This window comes from Phoca vitulina, unplaced genomic scaffold (genome assembly GCF_004348235.1).
Source record: "Phoca vitulina isolate PV1807 unplaced genomic scaffold, GSC_HSeal_1.0 scaffold6, whole genome shotgun sequence".
Lineage (NCBI taxonomy): Eukaryota > Metazoa > Chordata > Mammalia > Carnivora > Phocidae > Phoca > Phoca vitulina.
Genome location: NW_022589709.1, coordinates 19,521,142 through 19,542,380, shown reverse-complemented (window position 1 = coordinate 19,542,380; position 21,239 = coordinate 19,521,142). Strand labels below are relative to the sequence as shown.

Sequence of the window (21,239 nt, the reverse complement as noted above, 5' to 3'; positions counted from 1 at the left end):
GCAGAGTGCAGAGGTTGCCCACAGTGCCAGGCAGGGACCTAGAATTTCTGAATGCTTTCATGAGAAGTAGCTGCTACCTGAAATCCCGAAGGGGTGATGACTGTGAGCCTAGAGAGTCCTATGAGCACCAACCATGGCCCAGAGCATGCTTATCTCCTTCCTGCATTTCATGTTGCCTTGGGGCTGTCACACTGGTCTGTTTTCTCTAGCCACCTGGCACAGGGTGGGTCCAGCTTGCCAGCCACTCTGGCCCAGCTACAGGGGCCAGAGCGCACCGAGGCTGTCTCCACAGGAGCCCTCCCAGGACACACAAGGCCCCTCAGAGAACTGGGAGGGAGGAGGGAGGAATGCCCGCAAACTGAATTATAATCAGGGACACCATCTCCCAGCACCTGGGGACAGCTTCCCCTTGGGGGGGTAGGATGTCGGGGCTCAGACTCCTGCAGGGGTACAGGCGGAAGGTGAAGGGGAAGAGGGAAGGTACTTTTACACCACCGGATAGATATGTCTCTGAGCAAGCTGGGCCCTGATCCCTACTGCATCTGTCCTGCTGCTTGGGAGTTCTGAAATCAGATTCCTCTTGCTCTCTTTTTCTTCCTCTCCTGGCATTTTTCTTTCCCTCTGGGTCCTCAGAGAAGGCTCCGTAGAAGGATCTCTAAATGAATGGCCCCTCCCAGGCCCTGGGGAATATATTAGAGTTCTGAAGTGATAGCCAAAATGGTGGAAGTAATCCAGAGAGGACAGGGAGACGGATCGGGCAGGCTGGGCTGCTAATTCCAACCATGCATCTTGGCAGGGCTGGGGAGCTGTGAGCCACTCCTCACAAGCAGACAGGCCAGGGACTGAGAGGAGGAGAAAGGAGGGGGACCCCCATCTCAGCTCCTTCTTTGTTCTCCTCTGCACTCTCGACAGCATGCAATTATTTCATTTCTTCATTTGCTCACTGGCTCGTTGCCTATCTCCTCCACTAGAACATCAGCTTCAGGAGGGCACCACCATACTTCCCAGCATCCCCAGGGTCCAGCTCAGAGCCTGGTACAGAAATGGTGCTCAACAAACATTTGTTGAGGACTTGGGTTAAGGAATGTATGAATGAGTGGGTGAGTGAATGAATTAACGAGCGAAGCCATCCACATAGACTCCCAGCTTGCACCCAAGCCTGTCCAGGAGACATGGCCAGGCTCCTGAGGTTGCTCAGGGAAAGCCCCACCCCAGTCCCTGGCCATGGCCTAAAGATTCTCTTCCCTACTTGGACTTGGCTGCAGCCCCAGATATTCCTGCTGTGCCCTGGGACTTAGCCAATCACCTGCATACTGTAGGTGAGAGAGGCCATGGCCATGCTTGGCACCGGGTCTTCATGGCTTTGGTACTATCCTTCCCATGGCCAGGGTGCAGGCCTTGTCAGCCCTCATCTGGATCATTCTGGTTCTGAGCCTTGCTCTCTCACCCATTGATCTGCCGTTGGGCCACCATGATCCTTCTAAAACCCAGATCTGATCACGTGTGTCCTGATTTCAAATCCTCAGCAGGTCCCCACTGTCTCTGGAATGGCTTAAAATTCCTTGGTGTGGCATTAAGCGCCTTGCCTAATGTGGACTCAACTCATCTTCACAGCCTCAACGCCTGCCACCATTACCAAGGCAACAGCAAGCCCGGCAGCTAACAGGTCCTCAGTTCTCACCACACACCTCGCCCTAAGCCGCTCAGTATGGCACGGGCTCATTTGATGTCCTCATCCTATAGGATAGGTGAACAATGTCCCCATTTTATAGATAAGGAAAGTGAGGTGTAACTAAAGCAGCTAAGTGATTTGCTCCAAGTTGAACAGCAATAACAACAAGAATTATTATTAGAGCTAAAATGAACTCTATTCCTGGCACTGTTCCAAGCACTTCACAACTGTTACCCCATTTAATCTTCAGACCAGCCCTCTCTCTGAAGTCAGACTGACAGCCAAACACTTGACTTCATGCCTCAGTTTCCATATCCGTAAAATGGGGAGCATAATGAGAGCACCTCCTCAAAGCTCTGTTGTGAGGCTTCAGTGAGCAACTGTGTGAAAGTGCTTAAAGGGAGAGGGGTTCCCTAAGTAAGGGTGTGCCATTCTGGGCTTACTGCCAGCACAGCAGTAAGGTTGGGTTGGTGGAGGGCAGGAGGAAAGCTGAGGACCTCCGCCAAGAGGTGGAGGGGGAGACAGGGCTTATGGGGAGGACCAGCTCTGCGCAGAGCTGGAGTCCAAGATGGTGCCCAGGGCAATGGCCCTGTGTGGCTGGAGGATGGGGGTGGCCACAGCACAGCAGGGCTGTGGGGAGGCAGGCCTCCATTCCAGCTCCAGCCCAACACTGGCATGTCTCCATGGAGCAGAAAGAGGGGTCAATCCAAGGTTCACCCTGCAGGGAATGGAGCCTCCAGGACGCTCCTATGTATGTGCTGGCATATCACCCCTGGCACGGGAGACCTGGCCTTAGGGACAGGGAGAGGGGGGCCCTGGAGGCTCTATACCAGCTGACTGGAGTTGCCAGCTGCAGTCCCATAAATCGTGCCCTGGCCCAGGCTGGCAGTCCATTAACGTGAAAGATTTTATCGCACTTTACAACCTCCCTGTCTTGTACGGCGACAGCAGGTAATTAAAACAATAATTGTTTTCTGATGTTGCTTCTGCTGAACGATAAAAGCTTCCAGTTATTTTCCTTTCACTGGGGTAAGGTGGAGGGAGGGGTCTGATCTGGGGGTATGGGGGTAGGGTGCGGAGCCACACAAGTTTAGGAGGTGTGGAAAGGTGAGGAAGGGTCTCCTGTGTGGCCATTGTGGGGAGAGGCCAGCAGGAGCCTGATTCTCACTCGGCGAAGCTCTGAGCACCTCCTATCACACACACGCTGGTCCAGAAGCAGATTCCTGCCGCACCTGTGCACGCTGCAGGCACACGCCGTCACACCCAGACCTGGGCTGCCCCAGGAGCTGCTCTGCGGAGGCCATCCTGCTTGAGAAGCCCCGCGAGGGCACGAGAGGGCTGGCAGCAGCTGGGACCTGGAGGAACACATCTGTCCAAAGCCCTTGGGAACCCCCGACGGCAGCTCCCATCTGTCCAGAGAGGGAGGCACAGAGGTTCTAAAGAGTGGAGGTGATGAGGAAGAGTTGGGGGGCGGGTTGGAGGCCTATGAGTACAGCCCCAGTGCTAATGAACTTGTACTTCCCAGGTGCCCAGAGTCTGGCACACCAGAGGTGACTTGCCGGGGAAGGGCTGGGTTTCCTCAAGTCACAGAGAGCTTGATTCAAGGATCATAGGATGCGAGGTACGGTGAGGGATCTTCTGTGCCCTTCCGTATTCATCCACCCATTCATCCGTCCATCCATCCACCCATCCATCCATCCAGTACTGAGCATCTACTTAGTGCCAGGCTTGTTCTAGGCATAGGGTATATGGCAGGGAGCAGGCCAAAATCTCTCGAGAAGCTTGTGTTCTAATGTTCAGGTGGGGTGGGGGGTAGAAAATAAACAAGTAAATAAGTCAATAAAAAAGATCACCTCTGATGTTGCAAAGCTGCCACATGAGGTTGGGGGCCCCAGGGGAGCCTCTGTGAGCAGGTGACTTTTAGTGAGGCTTGAATGACATGAAGAAGAGGCGAGAAGATAGTGGGGGCTGAGGCTTCTGGGTCCCAGTGCCTTCGAAGGACCCTCAGACCCCACCGTCTCTACCCCCTGGTCCTGCAACACCCTCACTCCTTGCCACCTCCAGACCCACACCCGGGAAGCCTGTGATGGGCACAGGGAGGCGTCGGGTGATGACTGGTGTGAGCTCGGCTTATGCTGCTGCCCGTGAATGACATCATACCTGGGGGCTCCCCCACCCCTGCCCCCACTGCCCCCCAGGCCTGCAGTAAATCATCCTGATGCTTTAAAACAAATACTTCTTAATCACTAAAAATTGAAATGATTTCATGTGAAAATGTTAATGTATTCGGAATCACAGCCGCGCACTGCGTCTGACAAATTAGCACCCAGCCCGCCGCATTGTTTGTAGCTACATTTATCCTGGTGACGAGACGCACACACGAAACGAAACGGAGCAGAGGGGTGGCGAGGGCAGCTCCTGGCTGGGGGTATGCACAGAAGGAGAGGGCGGGGCAGAGGGACACAGGAGTCTCAGCGCCCCGCCCCCAACAGCCCGCCTGACCCACTGCCTGCTGCAGGACCGCGTGTCCCCAGCCACCCGGTGCTCCCCCCCTAGCCTGCCCTTCGATGCCAACTCTGGACCATGAGAGCCACACCGGGCAGGGCTGGCCGGCCTCGTGGCATGCTCCATGCGGACTCAGGCATGAGCAAAGCAGGAGCACCAAGAGAGGAGAAAAACAATTTTTGTAAGAATTTAATGAATCAGAAATTAGCATTAGGATGTGGAGACACTGGGACCCTCATGCATTGCTGTTGGGAACATCAAATGGTGCAGTTGCTGAGGAAAACGATTTGGTGTTTCCTCAAAAAAAATGAAGCCTAGAATTACCATATGACCCAGCAACTCCACTCCTAGGTATATACCGAAGAGAACTGAAAACAGGTGTTTAAACAAATACTCACAGTGAGTGTTCAAAGCAGCATTATTCACGGTAGCCAAAAGGTGGAAACAACCCAAATGGATGATAATGGATAAACAAAATGTGGTCTATCCGTACAATGGAGTATTATTCGGCCATAAAAAGGAATGATGTACTGATACACGCCACAGCATGGATCCACCTGGAAAACACTGCACTCAGTGAAAGAAGCCAGAAACAAAATGCCTCATGTTGTCCGATTCCATTTACATGAAAAATACCCAGAATAGGCCACTGCACAGGGACAGACAGTGGGCTGGTGATGGCCAGGGGCTGGGGGGGAGGGGGGATGGGAAGCGGCTGCTAATGGGGTAAACCCCTTGGGGTGAAGAAAATCTTTTGGAACTAAAAAGAGGTGACAGTTGTACAACATTGTGAATGTACTAATTGCCACTAAATCGTGTACTTTAAAATGGTTAATTCTTTGTGATGGGAGTTTCACTCCAATTAAAAAATACATGTATGCATATATGTATATATGTATCAAAGCACTTGAGGAGGGAATGAATGTCAATTTCAGTGGACTTTTACAGGCTAGTATTTGGTCTGGGGAGGTGGTGGGAGCAGCGGGCTCTGAGACTACAGGCCTGTCTTGCCTTCTCCTCGCACCCTCCCCGACTCCCTGCCCTCTCCCCGCCCCTGCCTCAGGATCAGCTCCAGGACAGCCCAAGCCTGGGTCATTCTGGATCATTGGCTCCATTTCACAATGAGGCAGAGGTGCACATCTGGCCTGGGGCTCCCGCTCTCCTGGGACCCCGGCCCCCTGACACCCAGGCTAGAGCATGGTCTAGCCACTCCAGACCTGGGCTCTCCCGGGCCACACCCCCGCCTCCTAGCCATCTTCCTTACCCCTGTTGGCCTCATCAGATCTGCTTCAGCAATTGTGTGCCTTTCTGGTAGACAAGGCGGGGGGCCTACAGCATCAACGAACACAGAGATAAGTCATTCTGCTTTCTCTTCTCCTAACTCCACACGTCCCTGTGCCCAGACCACAACGGACCCCGTAGTAACCAAGTTCATTCCCCCTCCAGGCTGCTGCACCCACACTGCCAGCCCTGCCTGTTATTCAGGACTCAGCTCACACGTCACCTCCTCAGACAGGTCTGACCATCCAGTCTAACCAGCAGCCAACATACCTGCATGAGCTCACGCATGGTCACGCGGTCATGTGGCCTCTGCCTGCCTTCCAACTCCTGAGGAACATTCCTCATTATCTGAATCTCCTGGTTTATGGTCATCTCCTCCCACTGGAACGCGAGTTCCTCGAGGTCGGCACAGTTCCTGCCTTGCTCACTGTGTCTTCATATGCAGCCTGGCACCCAGGAAGTGCTCTATCAAAGTTCCTAATGACAGGTGCGCCCCCACCTTCACCTTGCCCTGTCCCCCAGCCCATCCTCTCCACTTCCCTCACAAGCTCCCTGGGGCCCTGGGCCTTCTGCCCCACCCCCTTCCACAGATGGCACGCAGAGGGGCTGGGGCTGCAGCCTGGCTCTGCGGGTGTGACTCTGGGCGGTCATTTCACCTCTGAGCCCACCTGCGAGAGCTTCCGTGCAAGTGCTTTGCACTCAGCAATCAAGCTTGTCCTGCCCCTGCTCCCTTTGCTCAGGTTCCTCCTCTGAAGAATCCACCAGAACCCAAGCCTTTTCTGGCTCTGATATCCTTGCACCCCAGCTCGACAGTTTCTGCGTGTCCTCTGTGTCCTGGCACCCTCTCATCCCTACTCTCTAATGCTGGTTCTGCGCTTCCAAGCACAGGTCCCAAGCGGCTCCTGCTGGCCTCCTCCTGGCGCGGGTCCTCCAGGCCTCATCTGCTAGCTCCTTCCCTGCCCGCAGCCTGCCTTGTGGCTGCCTCCCAGCCCTGCTCCAAACTTGAAACTCTCTGGCTTCCTCTGCTCTCTTTGGTCTGCCTCTGGCTTCCTCGGAAACTTCTCCCAAATTTTCCTTTTCCATGTCAATGGTAGCCATCCCCAGTTGCTCCTTAGAATGGGATCTGAGCTCACGGTGCCCATGACCAGCTCCTTATGAATGGGCCTTTCATCTCCACTTCCCCCCTTCACCGCATCTCCAAGTGCCAGTCCTGGCTTTCCAACGGTTGTTTAGACATTTCCGCCTGACCTTCTGCTGCTGCCTCAAAATGAACAGGTGAAATCCAAGGCCCCAAACGCAGGCTCTTCAAGCTGGAAGGGAGGGAAGGGGCAGGAGCAGTCCTGCCCCATGGCGAGCACTGTGTGGGAGGTGCAGAATGCAGCCTTGTGTGCATGGACAGTGGGGCGCACACCTGCCAAGGTGACAGCCTGGTCCTGGCTCCTGCCCGCCCAGGAAAATGGGCTCTTAGTGCCCAGATCTGACTCTTCAAGGGAAGCCTGAGATCTGGACTTTTTGTGTGTGAATTCTCTATTTTTTAGACTGTTGTATCTGCCACCTGGGGGTTGAATGCTCTGCACACTGCCACCTTTGGGTGTGTGCCTTGCCAACTGCATCGTGTTTTCCTCCTGAGAATCCCGTGCCAGGCCTCTTTCAGGTGCAGGTACCAAAACCCAACCCACTGGCATCAGCCTACACAGGAAGTTCTTGGCTCACGGGATTGACAGAAGAGTGCAGGGACCCGAGTCTCTAGGGCCTTGGGGCCACCAGGACAGTCTTCCCTGCTGTTTGTCTCTGATTTCCCTATGTACTGGCCTCACTCCCCTCACCAGACAGGCTCTCTCCACACAAGGGGGAAGTAGCTGCCACTGGCCCAACATCCCCCCCTGCATCTTCACAGCTGCCAACCCCAGAGGCAGAGAAGGCAACTTCCCCACCTCCACATGGGAAAAGCCACGAGGAGCATCCCAACTGGTCATGTGGCCACTCGGAACCAATCACAGTGCCCAGGATGTGCACCAGGATTTGCCCGTGACCGACAGTCCCAACAGGACCACACGGTGTTGGGGAGGAGGTCACCTAAGGAAGGGTAGAGGTGCTGTGCCCAAGAGAACATGTGTTGAATACTCAAAACCACAGGCGCCGGAGAACCACATCTCATGCGATGGGGTCAACTCGCCAGAAAGCCCAGTTCCCAAAGGGCCCGAAACTTCCCAAGGACAGTAAGTAAGGGTGGGGCTGAGAGTAGAGTCCAAGCCTTTATTTCTGGAGCCCCAGCCTTTCCCCTTTACCACAGAGCCTCACCAAGGCCACCTGCCTCCCACCCACGGTCTCCCTGAGAGGCCCCAACAGGGCCTGTTTCAACAGCCTCCCCCCAACACCCACCCCCACCAGACGGGGAACTCATTGCCTGCTAAGACCACCCGTATCGCCGCCTGTTAGGAAGGTCTTTCTCAGCCTCCTGTGTCTCCCACCTGCTGGTCCCGACCCTACCCTGTGGGGCTACACAGAACAAAGCAAATCCACCTTCCCCTCCTGCCTTCAACGCCTTAAATTAGATAGTACAACCCCATCCCACCCAGGCCTTTGAGGACTTCTCTCTTAGGACATGACCTTAAGTCTGTCTGTTGATTACCCATTGGCCAGAGGCAGGTTCTGTTGCTTATGGCTGAAGTGCCCAGACGGACGGCCGTGCTCTGGAGAGGGCCCAGCATGGTGCAGTTCCCTGGTTGGAGCCCACGGCACTGCGCAGCCTTCTCGCTCTCTCGGCTTCCCTCCCGTCTGTTACACAGCTCCCAATCCATTTTCTCTTTCTGACATCACTTCCCCGGCTCAAGAGCTCTGAATCATGTTTGCCTCTTCCCGGTCCCTTGCCCCCCACATGTAACATCCAGAGCTCCTCCTTTCAAATGTCTCCCACATCCATCTCTTTTACTCCATCCCTGCTGCTTGCTCCCTGGGAAGGGGGGCCTCATCATTTCCTGCCTGGATGACTGCCACAGCCTCCCGGCTGGTCTCCTTGCCTCCAGCCTCTCCCAGCTCCCATCTATCCTCCATGCGCTGCCAGATTAATCTTCCTTAAACACCACTCACCTCCTGTCACTCCCCAGCTCGACGACGTAGCCAGCCCTATCACTGGTTGGTCCCCCACAGGCCCTGTCTGCTCCAGCTGGGCTGTGCCTCCTTGCTCCCCCGTACACACACTGTCACCAGGGAATGCCTGTGCCCTCCACCAGCCCTTCATTGGCTGGCCCCATCCACCACCTGCCAAGGCCCCAAGTGGAGTCCCTTTCTTCTGGTCCCGGGGCCTCCAGAACTCAGGGGCAGAGGATGGGGGGCGGCCAGGAAATGCCCCAAAGCCACAGTCCGTCCAGTCTGCAGGCAGGTTACCCCTGCCTGGCCCACCTAGGCTCTCAAATGTCACTATGTCCCCTGCCACCCCTCTGCTGTGCTCATCCTTAGGCCTCCAGGCTGTGAGGAGTCATACCTGGCCAAGTCACCGGGGGGTGAGTCATCCTTCACCATGTCAACCTTCCTTCTCAAACCCTCCCACAAAAGCTCGTCCCCCAGAATAAGCATCTTCCCAAGATTCCAGACCTGCAGGGTCTTGCCCTTGAGGCTCTCTGCCATTTCTGTCAACCAAAGACCTGGGGTTCCACTCCCCCACACTTCAGGGGTGTGGTCCCAGAGGGAGGCCCAAAGTGTCCCCATAGCATGAGCAGCACCTCCCATGTATGGAGCATTCACCATGGGCCTGGCACAGAGCTAAGCTACCCCCTGAATGTACTAGCATTCCATTGAGACCCACCCGATCTGAGCTCAGGTCCAGCTGCGGCTTGCAGGGAAACGCCAAAGCCACATGGTGCGGGAGGGGGCCTGGAGGAGGAAGAGCAGGAAAGGGCAGGCCTGCTGCTGGGGGGGCTCTGTGAAGCCGGCTTTCCCGCCCCGTGGAATACCTCATTTACTCCTCGTAACCCTATGAGGTAGGAACCTTTCAGTATCCATATTTTCTGGATGAGGAAACCGAGGCACAGAGAGCTGAAGTCACCTGCCTAAGGTCACCCAGTTTAAGATTCTAAGCTACACCATCACCTGCAGAGTCCTGGCTCTTAGTGGCTCTCATGCCTCAGGGATTCCCCGCCCTCAGCCCACCAAAGAGCCTGGTGTTCAGAAGGAGCAGCCCCCCCCACAAGCCTAGGGAGATCAACGGATCCTACAGGCCGACGCCTAAGGAGACTGTCACTCCCTTCCTGTGACCACTTCTTCAGAGGACCGGGGTGACCAGGGAACAGCAGTGTGCTAGAGCCAGCTTGCCTCTGCTAAAGAGAGCCCATCACTGGGGCGCCTGGGTGGCTCGGTCGGTTAAGCGTCCAACTCTTGATTTTGGCTCAGCTCATGGTCTCAGGGTCATGGGATCCAGCCCCAAGTCAGGCTCCCCAGTCAAGTGGGGAGTCAATTCTCTCCCTCTCCCTCTGCCCCTCCCCCTGCTCACGTGTGCTCTCTCTCTAAAATAAATAAATAAATCTAAAAAAAAAAGAGAGAGAGAGAGAGAGGGCCCCCTCATTAAAATTTCTAGAATTTTGCAAGCCAGTTGACATCACATTGGTAGCTTAAAATAGGCCATAGTGGGAGTATTTACACCATGGAAATTGGCAAATCAGTCCTCCAGCTCTCCCAGAGTGCCAAGTGTTAGCAGCACATCACTGCTAGGGAGGGAATGCTGACCACCCTCAGAAGGGCATCCTGGCCTGTGGGTGGTGGGCTTCAGGCAATTCACACAGACAGGCCCCCCAGTAGAGCCAGGAATCTAAAGGGAAAGGGGTCTTGAGAGGAATGGGTGGGTCTCAAAAATGGACCTCTGGCTGTGTGATCCCAAAGGATGTGGAGAAAGAAGGTCTCTAGAATAGTGTCAGGGAAGCTCTGAGACATCTGGTAGGCTCAGACTTCGAATAGGCTCAGACTTTGACCCGACATGACCAACTTGGAAAGATGGCCCAAAACCAAGTACAAAACCACTGACAAGAGACATGGAGTGGAGAAGCATGCAGGGAAGGCTGAGCTCAGGTCCAGCTGCGGCTTGCGGGGAAACGCCAAAGCCACATGGTGCAGGAGGGGACTTGGAGGTGGAAGAGCAGGAAAGGGCAGGCCTGCTGTCTGGGGGGCTCTGGGAAGCCGGCCTTCCCGCCCCACCATTTTGCAGCTGAGGACACTGAACTGGAGGGGCAGGACACACTCTAGTAAGAAAGCACTGAAGATCAAGAAGGCACGATCAGAGAGGCCAAGTGGTTGTTTGGAATGATTGAGTTCAGGTCTTTGGGGCCAGACAGATCCCACCCCAGGTGCTGGCAGGGGGACCTCGTACTGACCTCCGAGAACGTGGGAGTGGGAGCCGGTCATGGGGCAGGAGATGCATGAGCTGCAGTTTAGTTTTCAGAAGAGGAGGCAAGCTGGATTCGGTGAATGCATCAGGGTTCTTCAAGTGCAAGCAACAAAAGCCATTCTCACAAATTTAAACAAAAAAGGGAAAATACTGGCAAGAAAATGGGTCGTTGAGAGAAGGGACAAGAGGCTTAAAAGCAGGCGCTGAAGTGAGAAAGGAACCAGGACCTGGGAAATGACTTACCTGTCTCATTGGGCCCTGCTGCTGAGATTAGGGGAAATCCCCACTAAGGCTGTATCTAAAAGGGGAGAGGTCATGGAGTCCTAGTAGGACCAGGAGTGGAAGCTGGATAAATACAAAACCCAACAAATGTCCACTGAAGGGGCCACAGCCTGATGACCCGATGCAAACCCCAGGCAAGATTCCAGTGGAGCTTCTCTGTTGGTTACAGGTAAGCAAGGAAGGTAGGGCCACACAGAGAAATACCGGGACTCCCGCAGACCCGCGTTCCTTATTATAGAGTTCCTGTTCTGGTAGGTCAGGGCCAGACTGGAAACAGTGTGTCTGGATTTCGGCCCGGCACCTGATAAAATATCTCAGGATCTGCAAATGAAGACACATGAACCAGATGACAGCACATTTAAGGGAATGCAAAACCTGTTGAATGGCCGGCACTGTTTTCTAACACTGCTGATTAAATAGCTAAGGTCAATCCAAACTTGGGTCTTTACCTCTGAGCCTCAGGCTGTATCCTTGGTGCTCTTCAGCATTCTTATTAAATACTTGGGCAACCTATGTTGATGGCACACTGGTTAAACCTGAGAACAATGTGCCAGTCTCTTCTGGGTGGACAAGCTGTGAGTGGTGGCAAACAGGACAGTGGCATAGGCAGTTTGGCTATGGGGACTGGCTCACATGGCACAGCACCTGAGTTGGCCCAGTGAGGAAGGACCAGGACATTTGTTGGATGGCTGAGGGAAGAGATGCTCCCTCCTTCCCCTGGACTGGGCCTGCAAGAATGTACCCTGGTAAGTTGTGGCAGCCACCTTGGGACTGTGAGGAGAGAGAGGCTGTCGGAGAGTGGTGCCAACCCCTGAAGAGCAGAGATGAGGCATGAATCCTGGTCACACTGTTCCTCCTGGATCCAGCCATGCCTGAAGCTAGCCTACCCCCGGTCTTTCAGTTACACGCACCAATAAATCCCTTTTTGCTTAAGTCACTTTGGGTTGGGTTTCCCAATATTTGCAATGGATATACTTAGTATCCTTTGCTAATTCATGCCAGGGCATTGTATCACAGTGGGATGAGCTGGGACTGACATCCAGAGGCAGGTAACAAGGATGTAGGGGACAGAGAAGGGGCTTGGAACCAAGCTACATGAGGAACAGCTGAAAGGACTGGAGGTGCCTGGTCTGGAAAGAGCAGATGGGGCTAGGTAGGGGCCCTGTCTTAAATAACTGAAAAGGGGAAAGCCATTCAGCATGGCCCCAGAAGAAAGAGCCAAGAGCCATTTGGGGGAGCTTACTGGGAAGGATTCCTCCTCATTCTAAGAAAGTGGCTTTGAACAGTCCCAGCCACCTGAAGATGTGCGGTTCCGGGCAAGTTGGAAAGCCAACAGGGGGTTTTATATTCAAAGGGGTTTTATATTCAAAATCCTGTGGCCTGGACAGTCTCGCCTAGATTTAGGAAGCACCCAAGATGCGGTCAGGAAGCAGGATATAGAGGGGGCAGTGAGCTTTGAGTGATGAGGGATTAGTCCAAGACCACACAGAGAATTAAGGTCCCCTGACTTTCTCCCATAGTCTTTCATGTCCATGGGGCACCAGACAAGGCCCTGACAGTAAATGACCACATGGGACAGTGTTCTGCTCCCCACGGTGTGGGACGGGGTAGGGAAGGGGGTCAGGCTAAGCAGTAACAAGGTTCCAGCCCTGCCACTTCTCTGAGCCTCAGTGTCTTCATCTAATAAATGGGACTAACGTCACCCATCTTGTGGGTTGTCCGGAGGTTCTGATCAGATGATGCAGGCAGAGCCCAGCACGGGCCATCATTACTACCATCACGAAGTTAATTAAGAATAAAAAATGTAACGGTTTACAGCCACCGAAGGCTCCTCCTCTCCCCGCCGCAGGCTTCGCTCGTAGCAGAAGCAGGATGAGTTTTGGAGTCAAAGACCTGGACTGGAACTCCAGCCCAGCCTAGTTCGGCCTGGACTGCAGGAAGCCGTGCCCTTCCTCATCTGTAAAATGGGACCGACGGCGGCGGCGGCGCATTCAAAGCCCCAGGCCTCCAGGAGGTGCTCACGGAGCGCGGCGTTCTCCTCCTCTCCGCAGCGAGGTCAGCGGAGGTGCTCCGGCTGTCCCACGCACCGCCCGCCAGCGGGGCCCGCCGGCCCGCCACGTCTCCGGGGCCCGGGGAGGGCGGTGGGGGCGGGGGCGCAGCTGGGCGCGAGAACCGAGGCGCACCGGAGGCCGCCGAGCCGCGGTGCCCGGAGGCTGGACGCCTTCTCCCCGGGCGGCAGCCGAGCGCTCAGCCAGGAACTTGTTAACAGGCCCCGAACAAAGAGCCGCTAATCCGGCGGGCGGCCGCGGGCGGGCTGGCGGGCGGAGGGATCCCGCCCCTTCCCCGGCCCCTGCCTCTGCCCCTTCGGTGCGCGGCAGCCGAGTCCACGGCGCGCTCGGCACCCGCGCCGAGCGGGGGCGGAGCCGCAGGGCAGGACTCACCCCGAGGGCGCCCCTCCCCAGAGTCCCGGTGGGCAAGCGGGCTAATTGCTAATCCCCTGGGCTCGGGCTCGCATTGGCTCGGGCCCCTGCCGCCCGTCGGCGGCTAACGTGCCCCGCAGCCCGCGTCTAGCCCGGCACCCCGCCCGGCAAGCTACCCGAACAAGCTGGCCACGGAGTGGGGATGGTTTTTTGGAAGCAGGGCAGGCTCCCGTCACGCGGGGACTCTAAGGAAGCACTCTTACCTGCTCGTGCCCGGCACCCTTTTTTCGGGGAGGAGTGAGAGGGCTGGAAAGATGCAGGCGGGCGGGGTGCTGGGGATGGGGGGGCACCCAGCAGCCCCTCAACTCCATCTGGTCTCTGCCCCAATTAGGAGGGGGTAGGCTCTCACTCCAGGTGTACTCCCTGCAGGCTCTCTGCTGGACGTGCTGGGTGGGGCAGTGGTGGGGGGAAGTGGGGGTCCCACCTGCCCTCCTGGCTGGGGAGGTACAGGGCAGAGGTGGGATGCAGGGTCCAGAGCTCCCTACCCAAGGGCCCTGCGGTTGTAGCTCCGGCTCAGTCTAGACTGACTCCCCTCCCCAAATCTCAGCCACGTATTTGCCTGGAGCTCAAGGTGACCCTGAGCCTTCCAGATGGACAGAGCTCTGACATCCAGGTGTGGGGAGGGTCCTAGCTCTGGGGGACTCACCCGTCAGGGCGCTGGCCCTTGGTACTCTCTTCAGGGGCCCCTCCCCCATCTAAGTGGGACCTAAAACCTGGCCCTTTGTGACCTACCCTGGGGATGAGCAGCTGCCACTCGGGCCTCTCCAGATTTCTGAGTCTCTCCCTCTTCCCCCTCTCAAACAGGCCTGGGATGGGCCTGTCTACAACTACACCTGGAGAAGGGAAGGAGCTTGGGCAAAAGAGAGAAAAACCGCCAGTCAAAATGCAGGCCTCCCCTCAGGCCGCTGCCCTCCCACCTGGACCTGCACCCTCTCCCACAAAGATGGCACCAAGGACACTCCCAAAGTGAGGACAAAACAGTGCCCTCTGCCGTATCCATCATCGTCAATTGTTAACTAACGTTTATTGAGGGCCTACTGTGTGCCAGGACTATGACGCTATGACACACTAATGACATGCATCAGTCTATCTAATGCACACAATAACCCTGTGAGCGAGGTCCTTTTAGCATTCCATTTTATAGACAAGCAAACCGAAGTGCAGGAAAAAGCTAGATCGCCAGCTAGGGCTAGGGTGGGGCACAGGGGGTGCCAAGGGCACAAAATTTAAGGAGGCTGACCCTGCGCTTGCACAACTTAATTTCCATACCCTGGGCACCCTTGCCTCACCCTAGTCCAAGTCCTCGTCCAAACCCAGACTCCGGAACTGGCCGACTCAACCATTCCACCACCTCATCAACGTGCCTGGGATTCTGGCTCCCAAGGGCCAAAGGCTGCTTGCGGCTTCTGACATCAGTGTCCAGGAAGAGGGTGGGCCTCAGGCACTGGCACTCTGACCTTCTCGGGGCCCTAAGAAGGCCTGTTTTTGCCATTAGGGGTGTTCACCGGCTAAAGCAGGGCCCCGTTTCCTCCCAAGGCAGCCTCCCTGTGCACCAACCTGTGCTCCCATAGAGTCATCAAGCCCAATGCTTAGTATACAAAGAGGCAAACAGCCCAGAGATGTTAAGTGACTTGTCCAAGATCACAAAGCAATCAAATGGCAGAGCTGGGACTAGAATTTAGTCCCATCCAGGGCCCCCACCCCTTTTGCTGCCATGTTCTGTGTCAGAACTGATCATCAGCACATGGTTCCAGGACAAGCTAAACCCAAATCATCATCTTCACAGAACCCCAAACAAAGTTCTTTGCACATTGGAGGAATCAGTGTCTGAGTCAGGCCCAAGTCCCTGCAAGGGGGTGGTGTGTGTACAGATCGGAAGGGGGGTGTTTACTTCTTCCAACTAAAAGCATGACTCCTTCCTGGGATTCCTGCCTGGGGCTGGAGCAGCAACAAATGTTTTTCTCTCTTCTCTCTGGGCTTGGGCCCTGATCACCTCAAGACTCTAGGTCTGTCCTAACTCATGCCCCTTCAATGCCAGGGAAAATGGAAGAAGAAAATAAACAGCTATAGCTGTCTGCTCCATGTTGGGTTCCATCCTGGGCATTCTGTGTTGCCCATCATCTCCTTACTATAACCTCAGGAAGCAGAAACGGCCCTATTCTAAAAATGTGGGAAAGGCTGCGGAGTAAAAGTTACTTGCCCAAGGTCAGGTGACTTAGACTGAAACCCAGGGCTGTCTGTCTTCAAAGCCCCTGCCCTTTCTATACTGCCTGACAGGAAGAAGGGGCTGAGGCTCCCCAGAAGGCAGGAGGACCTGTCAATGCCATTCCCACGGGAGCAGACAAGAGGAGTGAAGGGGCGGACCAGGAGAATTGATCACAGGAAGCTGAGCTCCCTTTTGGACGGTGAGGATGGTTGGGGCTCAGGGGCTGGACTTTCCTGGTGCTTAGTCTCAGGAACCAGGAGTCCCAATAGGTTCTGCACAGAGCAGCCCAAGTCTTGGTGTCAATTCCATTCCTGAGGATAGGGGTGGGGCCTGAGGAAGAGGCCACCAGGACAGATTGTCAGGGACAGGATGGGCAATGCCATGGCTCCATGCCCCTCAGCCCCACCTTCCAGGGGCTTGAGTCCACAGGCTGGGGCCCAGAATGACATTATTTGCATGACAAGACACTGATCTGGGAACATCTATGCCTGGGAGGGGTGCGGATGAGCAGGGAGATTCCTACTCAGTAGCCCTGCGCATAAAACCTGTACGAAGGACCCACAAACACACATGATCACATGAGCTGGTCTGCCATCTGTGTGAGGGTCTAAGGCACAGCCACCCCATGGTGGGGCTTTAACTTGCTCCTTCCTACCTTGGACAGGAGCCATTTCCAGCCTCCCCAGAGTGAAGCAGTCTTTGTTCAGGAACAGGGATGGGGAGGGCTCCCAAAGGGGGCAGAGTAAACTTCTCTCCCCCTCCCTAGCCATAGCAGCCCTCCCTACCTAGCCAGAGAACCCAAACACAAGTGGAGGATAAAAAGAGAAAAAATACGCACTTGACTGACCATGACTCGGAGCATGTTAGGGGCCAAGAGCAGCGTCATGGTGCTGCAGACAATGGCAATGCTTGTAGGAAGCACCGGCCTGAACGAAGAGGCAGCTCAGGCCTGGCAGTTGCCCCAGGCCCCATCTACCTCTCCAGGGCTGAGAAATCTGTCCCGTAGGCCACTCAAAGCTCAGCAATGTGCCATGGCCCTGGGAGGAGTTGGGGAGGCCTCTTGGAGGGAGCTGGATTGAAGCTGGGGGCTGAGATAAGCAGAACAGCTGGGACTGGCAGCAGCGGGGGCGGGGGGGGGGGATTGGCCCAGGTCTGGACAGAGCCGAAGATGTCGGCTATAGGGTGGTGATTGTGGCTGCCGGGGCTGGGGACACCGGGTTCTGCCAGGCAAGGGAGCTATAGGGCAGAAGCCAGAGCTTGTCTGGGGGTGTGGATGCCCAGCCCACCAGCAGTTAAACCCAAGTCCCAGTGGATCAGCCCAGTCACGTGTGGTGATGCAGGTGATTCCCTCAGGGCCCCCAGGCTCAGGGCTGGACTTCACCTTCAGGCACTGGGGAGCCAAAGAAGGCTTTCTAGTGGGGTTCCAGCCTGGATACCAGGGACATTAATCAAAGTAGAGGAGGCAAAGAAAGGCGATGAGTGGGGGTGGCCACTGCACTGGTCCAGGTGGGGAAGGTGAGGTAGAAAGGGGCTGGGGGGGCAGGGGTGGTGACAGAGGAAGAGAGGGAGATGAGCAATGTCACAAGTAGAACTGAGCCAGAGGACCTGGTGACAGATTAGACATGAAGCGTGAAGGAGAAGGGAGAGCCAAGAGAGACTGCAAGGTTTCCGGCCCCGGGCTGGAGGACTAGGGGGAGCGGAAAGGCGAGGAGGGGGCCGCAGGAGAGGGTTGGCCTGGATAGAGCAGGCTCAGGCGTGCATGTATGTGGACACGTGCTCCCAGGCGGCCTCTGTGTGGAGCAGGGGTCCCCCCGCCCCAGGCTGGAGGCAGCTCCTGCCTTTGAGACTACGTGGCTTGCGTCTGCAGGTCTGGGGCCCAGGTAGCCCCAGGCAGGACAACGTTGTGCACGACAGGAGGGCTCCTGGCCCCGCACTGAGGCCAGAGCCGACTGCTCTGAGGAACCCGCCGTGGCTCCTGGCTGGGGGTTTGGAACCTGCATCAATGCCAATCCCCAGCTTTCTGAGGGAAGCCCCTCCCAGCATGGGCAAGGGGAAACGGGCAGGCCCGTCAGAGGACCAGCCCTCTCCTGGGGACACCCAGGGGGCCCTGAAGTCCAGCTCAACCCATCCCCGAGGCAAAGGGAGAGCGGGGTATCTCTTAGCCCTAAAGAATTAAGACACCCTTCCCCTAACCGACTGCTCTAGTCCAGGGGCGAGGGATGGACAGAGGGGACCAGGACCAGGCCTGAAGATGGGGGTGGGGCCTGAGGAAGAGACCACCAGGTCAGACTGCTGGGGTCAGGATGGCCAATACCACAGCTTAGTGCCCCTCAGCACCACCTTCAGGGAGGGCCAGTGCCTCATGGGCCCCTCCCCCTAGGAGCGCAGAGATCTGTGGGACGGGGCAACCAACAGGTGTGAGCGGCCCACAGGGGCGGGGAGGCAGGGGCCAGCTGTGTGGCTGGGTACGAAAGGGACAAAGCTGTGCGACATTGTGTGTGGGGGGTGAGTGTGCTGAAGGGACAGGCTTTTGTGTGAGGCGGTGACAGAGGGTGGGCCCTTGGCCCGGGGAGCAGGAGGTTGCAGTCCTGCCGGGCCCCCGGCGCCCCCTGCCGCCCGACTGGCCGTCCCTCCCTCAGCCCCTCACACACACGTTCTTCACCGGCTGCAGTTGCCGAGGGGATGATGGGTGGTGTGGGAGGAGGTGCGGGAGGAGCTGGGGTCATCTCAGGGCCAGCCTGCCTGGGCACGTGTGCCCAGAGCCTGTGGCGGACAGCAGTAGGGGGCCCCAGACAAGGAGAAGGGCCCCTGCATGCCCTTCAGAGGCTCCTCCCACAGGCCTGGGAGTGCGTGCCCGGAGGCCGCCTCGGCTCCAGGGCGGCCCTGCGGCACTGGTGCCCACCTGCTAGCTCCCCGGGCAAACCGTGGACCAGGCCCCAACAGGTGCCCCAGCACCCCGGGACGCAGGTCCCCTACTCCGTGACCTTCCGAGGAATCCATGTGGCACCCCCCCAGATGGCACCCTGACTCACCAGCACCCATCACCCCCTTATCCTATCCACACAGGCTCACCTCTGCAACTGCTCACAACCATCACACAAGCGCATCTGGCCCACACACACCAAGGCTGCACACACAGCCAGCCCCCGTCGTCACCAGGGCACGCATGCCAACCCACAGCCCTCACACGTGCTCACGTGGGCAACATGCAGATATGGCCACACAGCCTTCTCACACACAGCCGACTCAGTAAACATTTCCTGGGCGCCTACTTGGTATCTGGCAACACCTCCCGTGTGAAGAGCATGAACACCCCCAGTTCACCATGATCAGCTCACCCCCCTGCACCCCCTGAGGGTTGCACACACAACCCGAACACAGATATGTGTGCAATATGAACACACACCCAGCAGCAGTGCAGCCTCCCAGCTCGATCAGGATTAAAAGGGGAGGTCATGGGGCAGGAGGGTTTGTTAAAGTGAGGACTGGGGGGGGGTGATGGGGTGTTGGAAGACGGATGGGGTAGAGCAGAGGGAGGACTGAGGGGGCAGACTGGGGAGGGCAGCCAGGCAGAATGGGTGCAGAATGTGCTACGCAGAGACCGTTTAAAGAAACAGCCATCAGCCTCAATCATCAGGCTGGTCTCAGCTCTCACTCATTGATCTCCAATCAGTCTGGCTTCGCATCTGAGGAACCCCCACACTGCCTTCTGACCCCTAGGATTAACAATGGGCCGGCCAGGCTGGGAGGCGTCCCCCAGGTTCTCAGGGCAGCAAGAATCAAGAATTGCTAGGGTGAGCCTCATGCCCCCTTGATCACACAAATGACCCCCTCCCCATACACACATAAGCTCAGTTCTGCTAAGTGCATGGATGGGGGGGGGTGCGGAGATCAGGAGGCCCTAACAACTCAGCCTAGGTGGAAGCTCAGGGAGAGCAGACAAAGGATGCAGGGGAACTCCCCCCACCCCAAGGGAGGTGGGCTGAGAGCTTAGTTACCAAGCAGGTTAGGGTGGCCAACGGGACATGAAGGGAGGAGGAAGGGCGGTGCAATGAAAGGGAGAAGGGAAAGCGCAGCGGCCCCACAGTACACAACTCTGGCCCCCCACGCACCAAGGAGGCTGGGAGCCACAGCCCTGGCCAAGGGCCACGGGCCTTTGACTGTGCGGGCTGCAAGGGCTGGGGGCTGGTGTATGCGCCTCCACGCCTGAGTGTGTGCGGGTGCGAGCGTGTGGCGGGGACAGAGGAGGACACTGTGTTCTGGACGTGGGCAGAGGCCAGGTGCCAAGTCGGAATTGTGAGTAGCTGTTTGGGTCAGATGCTACCGGAAAGAGGCAGGTATCTTAAGCCCTTTCCTCATTTTCCTGGGCACTGGGATGTGGTCAAATCCTCTGATCTGTGACCCTCAAAGTCAGGCTCCCCCGGGCGTTGATTCAAACCCCCGACTCTGCTCTGGGGCCGGGCAACCAGCAAACTTCCCCCGCCCGGAGGCGTGGAGCGTTTACACTCGCCAGCCCCGCGCGCTGACAGCTGCTCCAGCACTTGGCAGAACCCAGGCTTCCGGGGAAGCGCGCGGGGAAGCTGCGCAGCAGCGACAGGCGGCCCCCGCGTCCCGCCTCGCAAAGTTTGGCCTCCGGGGGCTTCCAGCCGGGTCCGGCAGCGCGGGTCAGGGACCCCCCCCCAGAGCAGCGAGCGTTCGCGCGCACAGTCCCCCGCAAGCCTCCCCAGAGCGCGCGCGTGACTCACCCGAGCCGTGGAGCCAGGCGGTGAGGACTATGCCCAGGAGCGCTGGCCACAGGCCGGGCCGGACGGCCATGGCCGCGGGCGGGCGGGCGAGCTGGCCGGCCGGGCGCGGGGCCCCGCGGGCGGGAGGGCGGCTTTCAGCGTCTCAACCCAGAGCCCCAGCCCGGGGCGCCCCCGGGGCCCATGCCAGCGGACTGCGCTGCCTCCGGGCGGCCGGCTGCGGGGCGCACACGGCGCGTGGCTCCCCTGGGCACCGGGAGCACAGCAATGCAGCCGGGGCGGAGCGCAGCGCCAGCCGCGCCGCGCACGGAGCCAGCCGCCGCGCGGAGCCCGCAGCCGGGGAGCGGGCCGGCGGGCGCCGCAAAACCCGGACTGGAGCAGCGGAGCGGGGCGGCGGCAGGGCGGGGCGGGGGAAGGAAGGAGGGGCCGGGCCGCCCCACGCCGCGCGCGCGGGCCACCCCCAGCTCCGGGGATCCCTCCCGGCGTTGCCCGAGGCTCCCCCGGGGAGGGGTTGGGGTGGTGGGCGGGGAGGCCTCCCACCGCCCCGCGCGGTCTCCAGGGACAGGGCCTGGAGTCCGAAACCGGGAGTGGATCGGTTCTCCGGATCCGGGCTCTCCCAGGCCCGCCAGCCTGCGTACAGGTGGCCCGGGAGGGGCCCAGGGCTGCGGCGACCCCGGCGCGGAGCCAGCCTGCA

At 57.6% G+C, this 21,239-nt stretch overlaps 1 protein-coding gene across 3 annotated transcripts in view; it reads right to left on the bottom strand.

Annotated features, from left to right (window-relative positions):
• The window catches only part of UNC5A (unc-5 netrin receptor A), a 74,870-nt gene extending 54,031 nt beyond the window's left edge, over positions 1–20,839 (bottom strand). For all 3 annotated transcript variants that reach the window (XM_032403786.1, XM_032403784.1, XM_032403787.1), the window contains exon 1: positions 20,549–20,839. In XM_032403786.1, the coding sequence (XP_032259677.1) occupies positions 20,549–20,618 (70 nt within the window). In that variant the 5' untranslated portion in view covers positions 20,619–20,839. The remainder of the gene's footprint in view (positions 1–20,548) is intronic.
• Positions 20,840–21,239: the final 400 nt, after the last annotated feature.